At 33.3% G+C, this 18,836-nt stretch overlaps 3 protein-coding genes across 7 annotated transcripts; all 3 read right to left on the reverse strand.

Annotated features, from left to right (window-relative positions):
- Window positions 1-906: 906 nt before the first annotated feature.
- Window positions 907-11,456, reverse strand: LOC103568800 (ATP-binding cassette sub-family C member 4). 2 transcript variants are annotated; one of them, XR_008403869.1, is made up of 16 exons: window positions 11,111-11,456; window positions 10,899-11,009; window positions 9,373-9,889; window positions 8,760-8,951; window positions 8,383-8,691; window positions 7,839-8,315; window positions 7,451-7,756; window positions 7,168-7,374; window positions 6,594-7,101; window positions 5,985-6,215; window positions 5,642-5,878; window positions 5,293-5,555; window positions 4,776-5,215; window positions 4,560-4,689; window positions 4,213-4,478; window positions 907-2,682 (listed from the first exon to the last, which is right to left on the reverse strand). XR_008403869.1 is itself a non-coding variant. In XM_008545774.3 (15 exons), exons 1-15 carry the CDS (start codon window positions 11,185-11,187, stop codon window positions 4,356-4,358), a joined length of 4,128 nt encoding a protein of 1,375 aa, XP_008543996.2. In that variant the 5' UTR covers window positions 11,188-11,456; the 3' UTR covers window positions 3,997-4,355. The 2 variants fall into 2 exon arrangements, 1 of the variants encoding a protein (XP_008543996.2); XM_008545774.3 differs by lacking the exon at window positions 907-2,682 and having other exon boundaries at window positions 3,997-4,478.
- On the reverse strand, window positions 2,044-3,790 carry LOC103568802 (bifunctional 3'-phosphoadenosine 5'-phosphosulfate synthase 2). Its single transcript, XM_008545775.3, has 2 exons — window positions 3,758-3,790; window positions 2,044-2,682 (listed from the first exon to the last, which is right to left on the reverse strand). The coding sequence occupies exons 1-2, from the start codon at window positions 3,788-3,790 to the stop codon at window positions 2,044-2,046; spliced, it is 672 nt and encodes a 223-aa protein (XP_008543997.1).
- Window positions 11,457-12,152: 696 nt separating the features above from the next.
- LOC128667267 (ATP-binding cassette subfamily C member 4-like) lies at window positions 12,153-18,651 on the reverse strand. 4 transcript variants are annotated; one of them, XM_053739948.1, is made up of 15 exons: window positions 18,527-18,651; window positions 17,723-17,838; window positions 17,546-17,656; window positions 16,950-17,460; window positions 16,671-16,862; window positions 15,936-16,244; window positions 15,395-15,871; window positions 15,007-15,312; window positions 14,696-14,938; window positions 14,112-14,619; window positions 13,804-14,034; window positions 13,235-13,725; window positions 12,718-13,157; window positions 12,502-12,631; window positions 12,153-12,420 (listed from the first exon to the last, which is right to left on the reverse strand). In XM_053739948.1, exons 2-15 carry the CDS (start codon window positions 17,800-17,802, stop codon window positions 12,196-12,198), a joined length of 4,254 nt encoding a protein of 1,417 aa, XP_053595923.1. In that variant the 5' UTR covers window positions 17,803-17,838; window positions 18,527-18,651; the 3' UTR covers window positions 12,153-12,195. The 4 variants fall into 4 exon arrangements, with proteins under 4 accessions (XP_053595923.1, XP_053595920.1, XP_053595921.1 ...); XM_053739945.1 differs by having other exon boundaries at window positions 17,723-17,857; XM_053739946.1 differs by having other exon boundaries at window positions 17,723-17,916; window positions 18,464-18,533.
- Window positions 18,652-18,836: the final 185 nt, after the last annotated feature.

The following is an 18,836-nucleotide window of genomic DNA, read 5'->3' on the forward strand; positions in this document are numbered from 1 at the left end:
ATGATTAAATATAATCATGAACGATCATTTATGGTCATGGATGATCAGATACGAATACATTTATGATCTAAAATGATCCTATATGATCATGAAGAGCCATGTATGATCAGATATAAGCTCATATACGATCATCTTTGATAAGATAAGTTTATATATGATATATACTTAAATATTTGGGTTCTTGGCTTAAATTTCTACCGGTAACATAAAAAATAAAAAAAAAATAACTAATGAAAAAATTACGCTACAAATAATATATAAAGTTTTATTTTGAATCCTTTTATCTCGAAATATCTTCCATAGTATATTTAATAAAAAAAACCTTTTAGTATAAACTAAAAAAATTTCTAAAAGTGAAACAATGAAACAATTCATTATAATAATTTTTAATTTATAAAAAAATCAAAGTTCCAATCTATTATAAAACTTCCATTTCTTATAACTAATTATCTAGTCAATGAACTACGTTATTAAATTATTTTTATTTATCTTCAAGCAAAGTATTATGAGTGTATTATTTATAATTGTAGTAAAATCAATGAATCGTACAAATTGTTATCTATATAGTTGATGTTACAAACCTTCCAAATAATGAATAACAGAAAGTAAATATATGACGACATACAATAATATATATATATATAAATCTATTCTCAAAAAAAAAAAAAGAAAAAATAGAAACAAATGTATAGTTTTAATAAATTACAATTATTTTCGTCGTTATACATATGTATGAGAACAATAAAAAAAACGTTATCTTTATGATTAAAATAATATGATATAAATAATAAAAATGAAATGTCACAAATATAAAAGTTGAAAAATCTGTCCTTGTTATAAAATAAAACCTGTGTTGTAAAAAGATAATTAATAATGTTCAATATTAAAAATACTTTTTTTTTGCTCCTTCAAATATGTGCTCCTAAAAATATTCTTTAAATAACCAATAAAAGAACATTTAAAATCAAATATCGAAAATTAAATTAATGTTGTAATGATTAAATGATTATTAATTTTTTTTTTAATGACGAATTAAAATTTAATAAATTTAAAAATTTCCAACCCTGTGTACATATTTGTTTTGGATTACAGACCATTGATCTTTAGAAGCTCAGTGATTATCAACTACTGTTTAAATAATACCTTTTTGGAAGCTATTTTGTTAATACAGTCGAACTCTATTAACTCAGACAGTTCGTCTACAGAGGAGCGGAATTTTCTTCGAATTTCCGAGTTATTGGATGCCCCTTCTTCTTTAAAAAGTGAACTGCACGCATGCGCTGTTACATCTACATGAATAATGACATTTAAATATACGCAGGCACTTACAAACGTATATTATTGGGTGGGAGACAGTGCAGCTGGTAGTGGGGATCAAGATTCAGGGGAAGTCACGAGATAATGTAATCCCAGTTAATTGAGTTCGACTGTATCTCGGAATTTCCCCTCAATCTTGACCCCACTACCAGCTAAGCTATCGCCCACTAATGCTATACGTTTGTATGTGTCCGCATATATTTATATGTCATCATTCATGTAGATGCGAGAAGGTATGCGTGTAGTTTACTGTTTTTTAAGGAGAAGGGGCATCCGTTAACTTGGAAATTTCAAGAAATTTTCGCTTTTTCGTAGAGTACCTCTCCGAGTTAATGAAATTCGACTATAGTACGATTCCTAAATACAAATTTATGACACTAAATTCGTAGGACGATCTGCACACTCGATTCTTGTCCCATTTTAGTAACACTAAGCCCTAAAATAATCTATTGTTCAATATTTATAAATTGTTATATTTTTTGTGGTTATTCATTGAAAAAATAAATTATTTCTAATGTCAACTTTGCATTAAACAATTTTTATATTTCAGCATAAAAATTGACTGAAAAAAAATTTTAATCAACGAATTTTTATGTGAAAATTAAAAAATTAGTAAAAGTACATTTTTGTGTTTCTAGTTTTTTTCAAAGCCTAAAATTTATATACTTCTAGATAAAAATTATAATCCAGTAGCTCAAAAAACGTTTTTAATATCCCTAATGTTGATTAATTTTGTTTTCGTAATGTCGGCAAAATTTTTTTGTCCTCAAGAAATTTAATTAAAGTTGTTGTTGATTGCTCTAGTGTTTGTTTTTCGGTATCTAAAACTAAATCAGGATTAATTGGTACCTGATAATCTTGACCAATGCCCGTAAAACTATTAATTATACCATCACGTGCTTTTTTATAAAGCCCTTTAACGTCACGGGATTCGCAAACATCCAAAGATGCATTAATAAATATTTCAAAAAATGTTAATCCAACCTCCTGATGAAGTTTACGCGCCAGAAAACGATCATCACTAAAAGGTGATACAAAACTACAAATCGTTATATGACCACTGTCAGCGAATAATTTAGCGACTTCAGCAGATCTTCGTATATTTTCTTTACGATCTTCTTTGCTAAAGTTTAAATTTTTGTTCAATCCAGATCTCATATTATCACCGTCCAAACAATAAGCAGGAATACCGTTTTTTATTAAATAATTTTCTAGGTTAAATGCAATGGATGTTTTTCCAGCCCCAGAGAGTCCTGTTAGCCATAACGTGCAACCGCGGAATCCATTGAATTTGCCAAATATTTTACCACGCATTTCTCGGGATACATGCTTACTTTGTACTGTTACGTTATTTGATCGATTAATCTGGAAAAATAAATTTTAAATTAAATGAAAACCCGATTTTTAAAAATAAAAATAAAAAACAATTATAATAAAGTCATGTGGGGTAAGTGTGCGCTGTGGGTAAGCGTACGCACACTCATTCATATTGGACTAAATTGCATGGGTTTGCGCACACTTGTCCATATGACTTTAACTTCCATTTTAACTTCCGCTAAGAAAATTGGAAATTTTTAAAAATTCGGGAAGTTATTGTTTTCTGTCCGATTTTCGAAAACCGAATTTCTATCAGATCTTGACGTTTTGAGGTCCGAAGAAGCCATTCTAACTATTTTCAAAATGATGTTCGAGTGTATGTATATGCGTATGTACGTATGTGTGTAGATAAAAATTATAATGTTTGAACAAATCAACCGATTTAGATTTTTGAGGTGTCATTTGAAGCGGCTTATCAACTCCTACAATCTAATAAGAATTAAGCTTAATCAGTACACTATGTTCGAAAATTAAAAAATTGAAATTTTTGAAAAAATGTTTGTTTCGAATATTTTTTAACTCACTGCATAGATTAATTCAAAAATTTATCAAGCTCTAAAACTTTTTTAGCACCGTCGAATGCCACCTCAACCATCAAAATTCAATTACTTGTTCAAGAGATATCGTTAGCGAAAAAATTTCAAAAAAGTGTTTTTTTTCGAATAAAATCAAAAACGTTTAATTGATTATTTCCAAAAAATTTTCAGTGTTAGAGACTAAAAAACTGTGTCGAATGTCACCTTAAACGTCAAAATTTCTCTTTAAATTCGAAAGATATCGGCGATGAAACATTTAAAAAATAACAATTCTTCTCATTTTTTCAGCGTAATGTAAAATTTTTTTGATCAGCCGACTTTTAAGCTTGAAGAGCTCAAAAAGTTACCAGTAATAATGTTTTTGAGCATTCCGAGTCCACAGGGTTGACCGCTTTTCAGATTTTTTTAAAAATATTCTAGCGGGAAGTTAAAAATAATTTTAAAAAATAATCATTTATTTTAAACTTTATTTGCTATTGTCTCGATAGGGTCATGTAATAATCATTTAAATTGTTTGATTACTTTACCTGATTATCATCGTCTTGCAAGTAAATTCCCATTATTAATTGAAGTTTATGGTTTAAAACTATTTAGTTGAATAATTAATAGAGAAGGTAAGAGGTTCTTGCGAATAATATTTTTATAAAACAGACAGCATGAGAGCACAGAGGAAACTGTTGAATGGATAATAATATATGTAAGTATATATGACGATGTTGGATCACGAGAAAGTTAAAAGAAAGTTGTGTTTATTATATACCTATACATGCTGCAGTTATTTCACGCATGTTGCAAATAAATTTATTATTAAATCATATCTTGTATTACTTTTACTTGAAAATTTACAGAATTCGGTCATGTGTTATTTTTTTATATTTATATTTATAAAACTCACACTTATAAAAAAAATATGAATATTTTTAGCTGGAGAATGTTTATTAATTTAAAAATTTATTTTCTCATTAATTGTTTTGTAAGATACCTAAAGGAAATGATGGATGACCGTGAAGTAGTGAGTGATGAAATAGTTTATTGATTTCGCTAAAATCTTGAAATAGACAAAGAATCGTCTGCAGAAGTATTTTTATCCGGAGAATGGGTATCCCTGAGTTGGGATGCTTGATTTTAATGTAATTCTACCACTTCCTGTATTATTTTAGCTGCCATTGTTGGTCCGGTTTGTTGAACCATTTTAGAGAATATACTATCTGGTTTCTTCAACAGTAGTTCGTGGGGGGTGTCGAACTCCTGTTGGGTAAATGACATTTGATAATTTAGCCTCGATTAGTATATAAATAATAATGAAATAAGATTTGAAAGATGACTTACCGCAACACAACCATTGTCCATAACTAGAACTCTGTCGCTGTTTATGATCGTGTTTAATCGGTGAGCTATTGTTATAACGGTGCAGTCTGCGAATTTAGATCGAATCGCTCGCTGAATTAATGCATCAGTTCTATCATACAATAAAATAACAATCATGATAAATTATACATTTTGCCGGGAATTCCTGTCACTAACAGCAAAAGAGTTTATACGTACCGAGAATCGATATTGGCGGTGGCTTCATCGAGAACAAGAATACGATTATTTCTTAACAGAGCTCGGGCGAGACAAATGAGTTGACGTTGACCGACACTGAAATTGGTTCCACCCTCGGTGACCCATTGATCGAGGGCCAAATCACTCAATTCAACTTCTCTCAAAGCATCCCAAATGTCTTTATCGGTGTACTTGTCGAAGGGATCGAGATTATATCGCAAAGTTTCAGAAAATAAAACAGGCTCTTGTGGAATTATCGATATACTTGATCGTAAGTCCTGGAGACCAATTGTTTTCGTGTCAATGTCATCAATTATTATTTGCCCCTTAAGTCCATCATCTACAAGTCGGAAGAGCGCTGATATCAAAGAAGACTTTCCAGCCCCAGTTCTTCCGACAACTCCCACTTTCCAGCCCGGCTCTATCATCAGGTCAATATTCTGATTAACAATAAATGTTTCTTATGAAAAAATTATCAATTTTCAGTATAAACGAGACAAAGTAAACACTTTCATACCTTCAAAACAGGAGGATCACCTTCTTTGTAAGAGAGGTAGACATTTTTCCACTGCATCCGTCCCTTTGAAGGCCAGTTTTTTGGCAACGGCTTCGATGACTCTATTGGACCTTCTTTTGGTAAATCAGTATACTGAATGATTCTTTCAACTGCCGTCATTTGCGATTGTACTTCTGTAGCTTGCTTTACACCATATTGCAGCATACCCGTCAATGATAATGACTGAGATATCGCTAAGCCAACTGACGCTCCAAAAGTGTTTGCTGACAAAATGTCCAAGTACAATCTCTACACTGACCAACCTCAACACAGTCATATCATTATACAAAAATAAAAAACAAATACTTACCAGGGTCGATCAGGATTAATGAAAAGCTTAATATAGAAATAAAAATACTAGTAATCAAATCGATACTAAAACCATACGCCGATACAGCTCCTATCAATAAATACCATGCTCCGGAATTAACATCTTGGTATTCATCGAACTTATTGCGTAACATAATTTCGACATCTTTACCCCGACTTCGGATTGTCGTTAGACCATTCAAAGTTGTATTTACATGTGTATACACAGGACTTTTTGCTGTAAACCATTAGGCAGATCATGCAAAACATAAATTATTATTACATACAACTTTTCACAATAAATATGCATAAGATTTGTCGATAGATATTCAGAACATTCTTACTTGTTCCCTCCAATCGCTTGGCATCTTGAGCAGTTATAAGGTAGTAAACAGTCACTACATAAAAAACAAAACCAGCAATCGCAGTAAGAATAATCATCCAGGGATTGACAATAATGATATTGATGATAGTGCCAACACAATCAAAAAGTATTAGAAAGGCTTGAAGCATAAACGGCAGAAGCAACTCGTCCATTGCGCCAACATCTTTTGAGAATCTGTTCAATAGTCTGCCTAATATTGAATGAAATCCAGAATAACTTTGATTTTATCTATGAGCAAGTATAATCAATGCTTCCCCTATCAAAAGAATTCATTTGAGAATCTAGCCTAGATTCCTATGTAGATTCTGACATGGCGTCTTCGGATGAATTGTCATATGGTTTTCTGTAGGAATATTAATCTGTTCTCTTGTTTATAATCGCGTGTCAATAGATAATAGTCATAGAAGTTCAGATGCCTCGAGTTCTATAGACATTACTTACATAAAAATCAAGATTTCTACGGTTTTCTACATGGATTTTTACATAAATCCATACTTTTTTCTATGGATTTCTATGCAATATCCCATAAATTCTTTTGATAGAGTCTATATCATTAGATGATAGTTACCAGAAGGATTTGTGTTGAAGAAGTACATGGTTGCTTGGAGAATATTAGTAAACATTAGATTGTGGAGCTTTCGTGCTGCTCTCATGCCAATCAATATGAGATAGTGGCACCTTAATATCGATAGCACAATAAAAACGATCAGCAACGCCACGTAAATGTAGATCGCGGATGCGGTAGGTAACAGCCCGTCACTATCTAGCAACTTTATAAATACTGTGTTATTCACGAGAGCCTTTGATTCGTCCCCAAAGTTGTGGCATCCACTGCCCGTGGCATGAATGCACGGCCTGAATGTTTCCAATGTAGTCCAGTAAGTCATCCATTGGTCGACACCAATAGAGGCAGCTTGTGTTACAATAAATATCACGACAAGCAGAATAACGCCAATGATTCCGCCACCTTCTCGAAAGTAACGAAAGTAAACCTCTTTGGAAATGAACCCTGTGCCTAAAACTTCACCGGGGATTTCATTTTTCGAATCGGGGTCTTCATACTCTTCAATAACTGTCTGTAGGATAAATTGCATTGGCATTAATGAGGCTTAATAAGGAAATATTAATTGAAAATTACTGACGGATCGGTGACTGTCTTGAGATCGAATAGAAACTTGAGACACTCTTCTGGCCTCTCGAACGAAATGACTCTTTTTTTGAGCACTCGGAATAACTTCCACGTCTTCAGTTACGTTTTTCTTATCAGTATTCAAACTGTTGAGCATATTTACGAATTCCGAATCAGACTCAGCCAAGACATCAAAAGTTCCATGATGCTTTATGGTTCCCTAATGAAAAGAGAAAGTTAAGCAAGGGCTATTGGTGATTTATAATTTAATTAGTATAATGTGAGTGAATAGTTACGCGTTCCAGCTCGACAATAGTGTCAGCTTGCTTGAGATAATTTAGCTGATGGGTGACGAGAATCCGCGTTTTGCCTTTCAGGTAGCCGAGAATACAATCCTGGAAGAGACGTCGAGCGACACGCGCATCTACGGCACTGAGTGGATCATCTAGTAGGTATAAGTCTGCTTGTCTGTAAATTGCCCTGGCCAGATTGACTCTCGCTCGTTGACCACCAGACAGTGAAGCTCCGCGTTCGCCAACGATTGTCTTTTCACCATCAGGCAGTTGTTTGAAATCTCGCAGTAATGAACAAACTTTCGTTACCTACGATCATCATTAACAATCACCATAAAGACAATGATCAACAATCATACTTTAAAAAACAAAGAAATTATTTGTAACCAACTTCTTCATAACGCGCTTTGTCATAATCCTGCCCAAAGAGGATATTCTCTCTCACAGTTCCCGTAAAAAGCCATGGATCTTGACTTGCATACGATATTTTCATCTCTGGATTGTCCTGTATAAATCCAGATTTAGATCTGGCATCAGCTGACTCTTCACGAGGGAACTGAAAGAGCCCAACTGTTCCCGCGCCAACTGGCAGCTCCTGCAGCAGCAAATTAAGCAAAGAACTTTTGCCCGAACCAACTGGACCTACAAGAGTACAAAGTTCTCCGCCGTTGATCTTCAGAGTTACGTCACAAAGTGTCGGAGGTAACTGCCCAAATTTCCAATTGGCTGAAACTTTATTCAGTTCAACAACTACAGCTTCAGGAATGGATTTTTTCTCTTTCTCAACATTTACTTCCGACACCTTAAACTCATTGCTATTCAAAGAAACTTTCGTACTCTCAGTAACTTCTTCAAGCAGCAAAAATTCCTGTGATATATAAAATTTCATCCAATTTAATGTTATGTAGAAAGTATGCGGTGATCACTGTTTATACCTCAATCCTCTTAATAGCGACAACCGATTGAATGAATATAATTATCGCCATTGGATAACAAAGCGCCATATGTATTTGAAGATTATTATAATAAACAGCAATTTGAAACGTGACCCGCGGATCTAACAAATTTCCATCATACATAAATGTCACTAGTGTTGCAAAAACCATTATCTTCTGACTGATTCCTGATAAAATTGAATACATTCCCCTTATATTATTTGAACGATGTATTTGTTTTATTTCATTCAGCCGAGTTAGTGTGACAATTTTGTTAAAGGGTTTTTCCCATGCATACATTTTGACTACCTGTTAAAATTCGAAAATCAAAAATTTAATTACTATAAATCTACATCTACTGAATATCATTATTGTACCTGAATACCAGCAATCAATTCACTCATTAGTTGGACACGTCTATCGGTCAATTTGGCCGTCAAATTTCTAAGCTTTCCAGTGATTATTCCAACATAGCTTTGCATTGGAATTGTTATTATGAATAACACTCCATACCCAACCAGTGTATAAACTCCAATATTACGCCAAATTATATATCCGACCACAAAAATCTGGTAATGATTCAAAAATATTTTCCTTCAATTCCAATTGCTAATAATGCATGCACCCATGATAAATGAATCATATATGGTCGTATATAAAAATTAGCCATCTATGCAGTATATATGGTTCCTATATTCGTCACATAATATGTGGCCTAAAGTCTTTTTTTTTTTCAGAATTTTTGGCCGGCCAATTTTTCCATAGATATGCGTAAGGCTAAAAATGTGCAAATATATCGAATTTATGGTAATAAGAACAAAACCAGAAAAAAAAATTTTGATTAAATTTCTGGAGGGGGTCTTCATGCCCCTCCGACCCTATATGACCAATTTTTATACATACTCGGTATATGGATGATATATAATTCATTTTTCATAAGCATTTAAAAGTAACATTTTAATGCCTAAGGTTTAATTACGCTGGACTTACTTGGAAAGGCGTTATCCAAAGAAAATTGATAAACAATGGAAGCAAATCAAAACGGCTGACATCATTACTAAGAAGATTTATAATCTGGCCAGCTGGAGTTTTATCCAATGCGGGCTTACTTAATTTCAAGCTTTTTCGGTAAATCAACGAGCAGCAGGCAACTCGGAATCTCATTCCTATTATTAGACTGTAGTAATTCAGTTGATGCATTGTGAATGTCAGTAACAGCGCAACTGTCGTCAGTGCACCAGCATAACCGAGTGCTGAATTTTTAGTTGTTGAATTGTTATTATCAACATCAAAATACTGTATTATCCAGTTTTGAATAATTGGTTGTAAGTTAAACAGAATAACATTTAGTATCATTTGAAATATACCAAATATTAAAAGTTGCAGCCCAAATGACCTGACGACTGCTCGGAGTAAACTTGGTTTAGATTGTTTACTATTAAGTGTATCATTATTTTTTTTATTACTATCATTGTTTTCCAGTTTCTTCAATTCCTTATTCCATTCCCTAGAGTAAAATTATCAATTCTCATTAATTTTACATAAATAACCATGTCCCAATCGTATCAAAATATTAACCCTCCTTTCTGCCTTTTATATTGTATACTGAGCCATAAAATAACTATTTACGATATAAGTCGGATAAGTAATAGATTATGGCATAGGTTAGTTCCAGAATGAGCCAACAGGTTGCGCTGTGTTACAAGAGAACGATTGAGAATCTTAGCACCCGAGTGAAGCGAGAAAAATATGAAAATTGGCCATATATGAAGTATATATTCATGATATATATATCATACATAGATCATAAATGCTTCAGGTTTTAATCATATATAGAGTGTAGATCAAAATTGGTCATTTAGAAGACATATATCGATATCATAAGCATATATGGATCATATTTGTTCTACATTTGATCATATCTGGAGTACTAACGAAAATTGGCCATATCTGAAGCACATATGAGCCATATATGTTCCAAATTTTGATTATATATGAAATATAGATGAAAATTGACGCATTGAGGTATATATGACGTAAATCGAAGTATATATGCGGCATATATGGATCATATTCGCTCTATATATGGAGTCTATGCATCATATATACCCACATATATGGCCAATTTTCATACATGGCCATGTATGATTAATTTTTCACAGTATTGTCACCAGTAATACGAACATTGAATTGGAAAAGATTAATTGATATGATAAATGGTAATAACACAATGTACAAAACTGGTTTTACTCTTCCGTACCCTTGAATTCGTTACGTAATTTAAGTACAACCCCTCAGTGTTTCAGACAATTTAACGATTGAAACAAAAATTCATACTTTTAAACTGAGTCTTTTAAGGTGTCTATGGAAAGCATTTAAATTCAATGTTTCAAGTTTACGTGCTCGAAATTATGATTAAAACTAAAATACGAAAAAAGGGGTGCTGAATTCACTCAGTGAGGGAAAAAAATGTATACCATTAAATAATCATCATAAAATAACATAAAAATAAATACCGTTCCAAATTGTCTGTCAGTGTCTCCGATTTATCAGAAGCTAACGGAGTGTAAAGATCATCTGCCGTAATTCCATCTCGGGCTCCTTTCTTAAATAATGTAATAGTCCACCTATCGACAGAACATTAAGCAGCAATAAATGAAACAACGTGAAAAAAAATATATACATATAAATAAATATATATATATATACATAATAATATATCACAAACCAAAAAAATAAGCGGCTGATGAGATTAGCCTTCGCAATAGGATTTTTCATCAACTTTTTTGTTGTAATTTTTTCCATGTCTACAATCCTCGATCAGCCTGAGCCAACTGTCAGCTCGATGAGTTACTTTTATCTATACTTATAAGTAAGCCAATCACTTATTTCACGCGATCCTCATCATAAACTTTATTGCCGACAATTAAAAACTTTTAACTTCCTCTCCCAACTCTTATATGTTTAAAAAAACATATTTAGGGTTTCATAATATCTAAGAAATACTTGATTAGCATAACCGGTCAATGTTACACTCGATTTTAAAATTATAAAATTTTGACTTAAAAATATTATTTGACATTGACTAAGGAATGTCTAAATAAAGACTGACGAAAGGTTCATCTATTATAATTTATAAAGCTTTAGAATTATCATGCAAATATATCCTATTGTAAAACGGTATCTTGATAGATACGACTAATAAAAAAAATTTTATTGCGTCAATTGAAGTAAAATTGAGTTAATGCCAGTGTGACTGTAAACACAGCAAACTGAGATACGCTAGATTATTATGTAATCGCTGAATAGATTTGAAGAATTTCATTCATTAAATTTAATTGCTTGATTTATTAGAGTCAATAGTACAAATATATACATATATATTAGTATATTTGTTTATAGTTGTTAAGTATTTGTAATTTAAAAAATATTGTAGCTAATAATTTATTTCTAATAAAACGATAGTGTTAGAAATAATTAATAGCAAGAGATAAATTGATAGATTTTAATAATTATGTGGTTTGATATTAATACGTTCAAGTGAAAGAGGAGTTTAGATAATTCACAATGATTATATTATACTTGCATATGAATTTTAATTTCAATTATTTACAAAGATAATAATTGTACACAAATATTAATTTAACAAAGTGGTAAAAATATATTTGGTAACTTTGTACAACACTTACTAATAGAATAAAATGACACTTTTTTTTTTAATACTTAATAGGTAAAGAAATTAAAATGTATAAATAAAATAATGTGGACATTCGATAATGGAGCGATAAATATGAGATGTTTTTATTAATTATTTTAAAGTTTTGTATCATAGAACGATGACACGTGACTGAGAGAATTTTTATGTGGAAGATTGGAATCGTCTGTTTCTGCTGATGGAAGTATATCGGTTTGCTGTGGATGCAATTTCATCACTTCCTGCGTTATTTTAGCTGCCATTGTTGGTCCGGTTTGTTGAACCATTTTAGAGAATATACTATCTGGTTTCTTCAACAGTAGTTCGTGGGGGGTGTCAAACTCCTGTTGGGTAAATGACATTTGATAATTTAGCCTCGATTAGTAAATAAATAATAATGAAATAGGATTTAAGAGATGACTTACCGCAACACAACCATTGTCCATAACTAGAACTCTGTCGCTGTTTATGATCGTGTTTAATCGGTGAGCTATTGTTATAACGGTGCAGTCTGCGAATTTAGATCGAATCGCTCGCTGAATTAATGCATCAGTTCTATCATACAACAAAATAACAATTTTAATGAATTATACATTTTGCCGGGAATTCCTGTCACTAACAGCAAAAGAGTTTATACGTACCGAGAATCGATATTGGCGGTGGCTTCATCGAGAATAAGAATACGATTATTTCTTAACAGAGCTCGGGCGAGACAAATGAGTTGACGTTGACCGACACTGAAATTGGTTCCACCCTCGGTGACCCATTGATCGAGGGCCAAATCACTCAATTCAACTTCTCTCAAAGCATCCCAAATGTCTTTATCGGTGTACTTGTCGAAGGGATCGAGATTATATCGCAAAGTTTCAGAAAATAAAACAGGCTCTTGAGGAATTATTGATATACTTGATCGTAAGTCCTGAAGACCAATTGTTTTCGTGTCAATGTCATCAATTATTATTTGCCCCTTAAGTCCATCATCTACAAGTCGGAAGAGCGCTGATATCAAAGAAGACTTTCCAGCCCCAGTTCTTCCGACAACTCCCACTTTCCAGCCCGGCTCTATCATCAGGTCAATATTCTGATAAATAATAAAAGTATCTTGTAAACACACTATCAATTTTCAATATAAACAAGAAAAAGTAGACACTTTCATACCTTTAAAACAGGAGGATCACCTTCTTTGTAAGAGAGGTAGACATTTTTCCACTGCATCCGTCCCTTTGAAGGCCAGTTTTCTGGCAACGGCTTCGATGACTCTATTGGACCTTCCTTTGGTAGATCAGTATACTGAATAATTCTTTCAACTGCTGTCATTTGCGACTGTACTTTGGTAGCTTGTTTCACACCATGTTGAAGCATACCCGTTAGTGACAAAGATTGTGATATTGCTAACCCGGCAGATGGTCCATCAACATTAAAAATAATCAACAGAAAACTTAAGACAGCGATGAAAAAACAAGCCATCAAATCGATACCCAGGCCAAAGGCTGACCCAGTTGCTATCATCAAATACCATGCTCTCGTATGATCATCTTGATACCGGTCAAAGTTATTGCGTAACATTATTTTCTCGGCATTGTCCCTGCTTCTTATTGTCGGCAGACCATCGAAACTTGTGGATACATGACTTAACACTCGGCTTTTTACTAGAAAATATTTTCGAAATTTTTATTGATAATTTCTGAAATTTTCTAAAAAAAAAAAAAACATGAACTTTATTTTACTTGCACTCTCTAGTCGTTTCACATCTTGAGCCGTTTTCAAGTAAAATTTTATTGAAAAGTAATATAAAATTCCTACAATCAAAGCTAGTATCATCATCCATGGATTGACTATAATGATATTTATAAGCGTCGCCATAGCTGCTGAAAGAATAATCGCGGCTTGTAAAATATCCGGCAGAAGACTATCATCCATCGTTCCAACGTCCTTTGAAAATCTGTTTAATAATCGACCTACAACAGACATAGTGCTATATTTTTTTTATAATTTAGTGGAGTTTAGAACCAATCTCTTGATGACAAAAAGTTACCTGAAGGATTCGTATTGAAAAAGTACATTGTCGCTCTAAGAACGTTGGCGAACATGAGATTGTGAAGTCGGCGCGCAGCTCTCATCCCAATCAGGATAAGGAAATAGCACCTTGACATGGAGAGCGTGACAAAAGTGATAAGAAGCGCTAAGTAGATGTAGACTGCCATGTTTGCGGGTAACAAACCGTCAGCATCAAGAAGTGGATCGAATATTGTGTTATTGACGAGAGAATTGGATTCATGTTTAGCGCCCTGGGAAAAACCGCCTGAGGAATGAATACACGACCTGAATGTTTCCAATGTTGTCCAATAAGCCATCCACTGGTCGACGCCAATAGAAGCAGCTGTTGTAACAATGAACATTAAAGCAAGCAGAGTGACGCCAATGGTTCCACCACCTTCCCGGAAATATCTAAAGTAAATCTCTTTAGAAATGAATCCCGAGCCAATTACTTCATCGGGGACATCGTCTTTTGCATTTGGGTCCTGGAACTTTCCAACGGTCATCTGCGAAAAAGAATTGCTACATTATAAATATCACTGACAATAAATTATAGGTACTACGTATTACAAAAATTCTGACCAACTTGTAGCTATCTTGCGATTTGATAGAAACTTGGGACATTCTTGCTTTGAGTCGTCGGAAGAAATCATTTTTTTCTGTGGCACATTCTATTGCAGAAGCTGGAGGACTTACGTCATCATCATGTTCAATGACTATGTTTGATACTTTATTTTTGTTCTCTGTCAACGCATTAACCATGTTGTTAAAAGTAGGACTCACAGTTGTTAAAGTATTCATAGTGTCCTGATGTGTAATCGATCCCTAGTAAAACAGTAAGACCTGGTTATAATTTATTAATACGTAATGCCGACAAAGAATTCAATTCTTACGCATTCCAGAACTGCAATCGTGTCAACTTGCTCAAGATAATCCAGTTGATGTGTAACGAGAATCCTTGTTTTGCCTTTCAGGTAGCCGAGAATACAATCCTGGAAGAGACGTCGAGCGACACGCGCATCCACGGCACTGAGTGGATCATCTAGTAGGTATAAGTCCGCTGGTCTGTAAATTGCTCTGGCCAAATTGACTCTCGCTCGTTGACCACCAGACAGTGAAGCTCCGCGTTCTCCAACGATTGTCTTGTCACCATCAGGCAGTTGTTTAAAGTCTCGCAGTAATGAACAAACTTTCGTTACCTACGATCATCATTAACAGTCACCATAAAGATAATGATCAACAATCATACTTTAAAAAACAAAGAAATTATTTGTAATCAACTTCTTCATAACGCGCTTTGTCATAATCCTGCCCAAAGAGGATATTCTCTCTCACAGTTCCCGTAAAAAGCCATGGATCTTGACTTGCATACGATATTTTCATCTCTGGATTGTCCTGTATAAATCCAGATTTAGATCTGGCATCAGCTGACTCTTCACGAGGGAACTGAAAGAGCCCAACTGTTCCCGCGCCAACTGGCAGCTCCTGCAGCAACAAATTAAGCAAAGAACTTTTGCCCGAACCAACTGGACCTACAAGCGTACAAAGTTCTCCGCCGTTGATCTTCAGAGTTACGTCACAAAGTGTCGGAGGTAACTGCCCAAATTTCCAATTGGCTGAAACTTTATTCAGTTCAACAACTACAGCTCCAGGAATGGATTTTTTCTCTTTCTCAACATTTACTTCCGACACCTTAAACTCATTGCTATTCAAAGAAACTTTCGTACTTTCAGTAACTTCTTCAAGCAGCAAAAATTTCTGTAATCAAGGAAATGGAGTCACTCTAAAATAGTAATAGCTGTACTATATTTATAATAAGTACCTCAATCCTCTGGACCACAATAAAAGTTTGTATTGATATAAGTATAGACATAGGAAAAAGAATAGTCATAAGAACTTGCAACGTATTATAGTAAATCGGAATCTGAAAAGCGATCCTTATCGGTAATTGATTTCCATTTAAAATGAACATCGCAATGGTCGTAAACGTCATTATTTTTTGAGTCAATTCCCATAAATTTGAATATAACCCTTTAATGTTATTAGAATGAAGGATTTGTTTCATCTCCTTTGCCCTGGCTTTCATGGCCATTTCTTCAAATGGTTTTTCCCATACGTACATTTTTATGACCTTCAGAAAAGTATAGTAAGCATTTAAAATCAAGAAAGACAAAATCTATAAATTATATAGAAAATTCACTTTGATATCCCATAATAATAGCTCCATATACACTGAGAGAAAAAAAACCTTTTCGAATCATTTTGTATATTCTTACCACAAGAAATTATACTTTTAAAAATTTTCAATCTTATATATTTTTGGTGTAAAGATTTGAAGACTTCATTAGAAATAATTTTCTTAATCGAAGAAACCCAAGTTGATGTCAAGATAATTTGAATTTTTTTTTTTTGCAGTAGTACATCTAAATTTTGATTTTCTTCTATCAAGAAAATGATTTTTTTTCTCAATGTAGATTTCATTTTTTCGCTATTTAGATCTACTAGATCTCTTTCGTCTACCTCGATCCAATCAGATTTCGTCTGATGAAGTACTTACTTGTATACCGAAAATTATTTCATTTATAAGTTGAACACGTCGATCGGTTAATTTTGCAGTAGTATTTCTTAGTTTTCCCGTCACTGCTCCCACATAGCCTTGCATTGGAATAGTTATTAAAAATAACACTCCGTACCCGACTAGGGTGTAAATTCCAATTCTGCGCCAAACAATGTAACCAATCACAACAATCTGGGGGTACCAAAAAATACAATTCGGGTTAAAATGAAAATTTGAATACTCTTGTTATTGATCTATCAAAAATAGAGCAGATCATACCTGAATCGGTGTTATCCATAGGTAGTTAAAAAAAAGAGGCTGTAAATCAAAACGATTGGCATCATTACTAAGGAGATTTACAGCCTGACCAACTGAAGTTTGATCTAATGCTGGCTTACTTAATTTCAGACTTTTTCGATAAATTAACGAACAACAGGCAACTCTTATTCTCATTCCCAATATCTGAGCGAAAAAATGTGTATGCTGCATAATAAATATACTACCAAGAGTAACAGTAATAAGAGCTGCCGCCCAACTCAATACTTCTTTTTTAGTCATTGAATTATCATTTTCAAAATAATCTATTAATTTGCTTAGAATAACTGGTTGCAAATTAAATAGAATAACTTGTTCAATGATTTGGAACACTCCAATAATCGCATACTTGAGCCAAAATGTCTTAATTATTGCGCGAAGCAAACTTGGTTTCGGCGATTTCGCGTTACGATTATCGACATTATTCTGATTATTTTCATTGACCTCCAATTTCTTTAGCTCATCATTCCATGCCCTGCAGTAAAACCATTTATTATTATTAATAAAATTCATAAATTTTGATAAACTATAACTATAATATATAATCAATATATATATACCGTTCCAAATCGTCTGTCAGTGTCTCCGATTTATCAGAAGCTAACGGAGTATAAAGATCATCTGCCGTAATTCCATTTTGTGCTCCTTTTTTAAATAACCCCAGTGTCCACCTGAGGAAAAGTTAATCAACAATAAGAATAAATTACCTCAAACAATAAACAATATATAACACAAACCAAAAAAATAATCGGCTGAGAAGATTGGCCTTTTCAATGGGATTTCTTCTCAACTTTTCCTCAGTTATTTTCTCCGCCATATCCTTAAGGACTTTTTTAGAATCCTAATTTTCCCACTGTATTTTATAGTTAAAACTGTGATTAAATTAATAATTTACTCATTTCTTCGCATATTTTATTGTGAATAATTTACACTGCAAAAAATCGGGAGTGAATTCGGAGTGATGATGAATTTTATTTAAATTCGAATTCACTCCGACACTCGGAGTTCCAGAGTTTGAGAAAAAATCACTCCGTATACAGAGTAAATGGGGAATTTGTTTTTTTGAAGTGAATCGGATTTCATTTAAATCCAGATTCACTCCGATTCAGAATTCCAATATTAAAATGAACTTCTCTCCATAGATAATTTCACTTGGAGGGAATTCATTAAGTTGCGTCACTAATTCCAAAAGGACATATATTCCTATGCCCTTTTGGCTTTAGTCACTAAGTCTAAAGCCAAAAAGGTGTATAAATTTTTTTTTATTGCTACTCATATTTTAGACTTATTCTAAAGCTGAAAATTTTTTTATTAAATTTTTGTAGCTGTTATATACGTCAACAAAACGATTGACATTGAAAAAATAAATCGTACGCCTTTTTAGCTTTAGAGCGTTTCCTAAAGCCCAAAGAGCGTATAAAAATGTCCTCTTGGAATTAGTAAAACGAAATAACCAGTAATGCACTTCGCATCCACACCGGATTTAATCCACGTTCACTCCACAAATTTTTTACAGTGTAACACTTACAGTTTTAACTTACTTCACGTGGATTCAACTCGCTACCATGCTACAACTCTACTGTAAGCTTGTGTACGTGAGTATTTAACATATTTCTAGACTAAAATTTTCGGTAAGCGAAAATCCAGGTCTAAGCCCGACGCTGTATTGACGTCAATGGTTTTCGCACGTAATGAGATAGTAATTTCAGTAAAACTATCATTTTTGGATTACTGACAAACTTATCCACAGACTATAAGTGTTTTCAATTATAAAACGTACATTCACTTACGATACTTTGTACACTTATCGTTGTTATCAACAATTCATTGCTTTTACTTACTACGTACGTC

Source organism: Microplitis demolitor, chromosome 6 (assembly GCF_026212275.2).
Source record: "Microplitis demolitor isolate Queensland-Clemson2020A chromosome 6, iyMicDemo2.1a, whole genome shotgun sequence".
Classification (NCBI taxonomy): domain Eukaryota; kingdom Metazoa; phylum Arthropoda; class Insecta; order Hymenoptera; family Braconidae; genus Microplitis; species Microplitis demolitor.

Excerpts from the sequence above, each read along its gene's own strand:
- LOC128667267 (XM_053739948.1), bottom strand. The coding sequence starts at position 17,802 with ATGGCGGAGAAAATAACTGAGGAAAAGTTGAGAAGAAATCCCATTGAA. Across the intron at positions 15,313-15,394 it reads ACAAAGCGCGTTATGAAGAA|GTAACGAAAGTTTGTTCATT; the intron begins GTTGATTACAAA and ends TGATGATCGTAG. Across the intron at positions 14,939-15,006 it reads CGATTGCAGTTCTGGAATGC|GGATCGATTACACATCAGGA; the intron begins GTAAGAATTGAA and ends CTGTTTTACTAG.
- LOC103568802 (XM_008545775.3), bottom strand. The coding sequence starts at position 3,790 with ATGGGAATTTACTTGCAAGACGATGATAATCAG. Across the intron at positions 2,683-3,757 it reads TGCAAGACGATGATAATCAG|ATTAATCGATCAAATAACGT; the intron begins GTAAAGTAATCA and ends TTATTTTTCCAG.
- LOC103568800 (XM_008545774.3), bottom strand. The coding sequence starts at position 11,187 with ATGGAAAAAATTACAACAAAAAAGTTGATGAAAAATCCTATTGCGAAG. Across the intron at positions 6,216-6,593 it reads CTTCAACACAAATCCTTCTG|GCAGACTATTGAACAGATTC; the intron begins GTAACTATCATC and ends ATTCAATATTAG. Across the intron at positions 4,690-4,775 it reads ACCGCCAATATCGATTCTCG|AACTGATGCATTAATTCAGC; the intron begins GTACGTATAAAC and ends ATTGTATGATAG.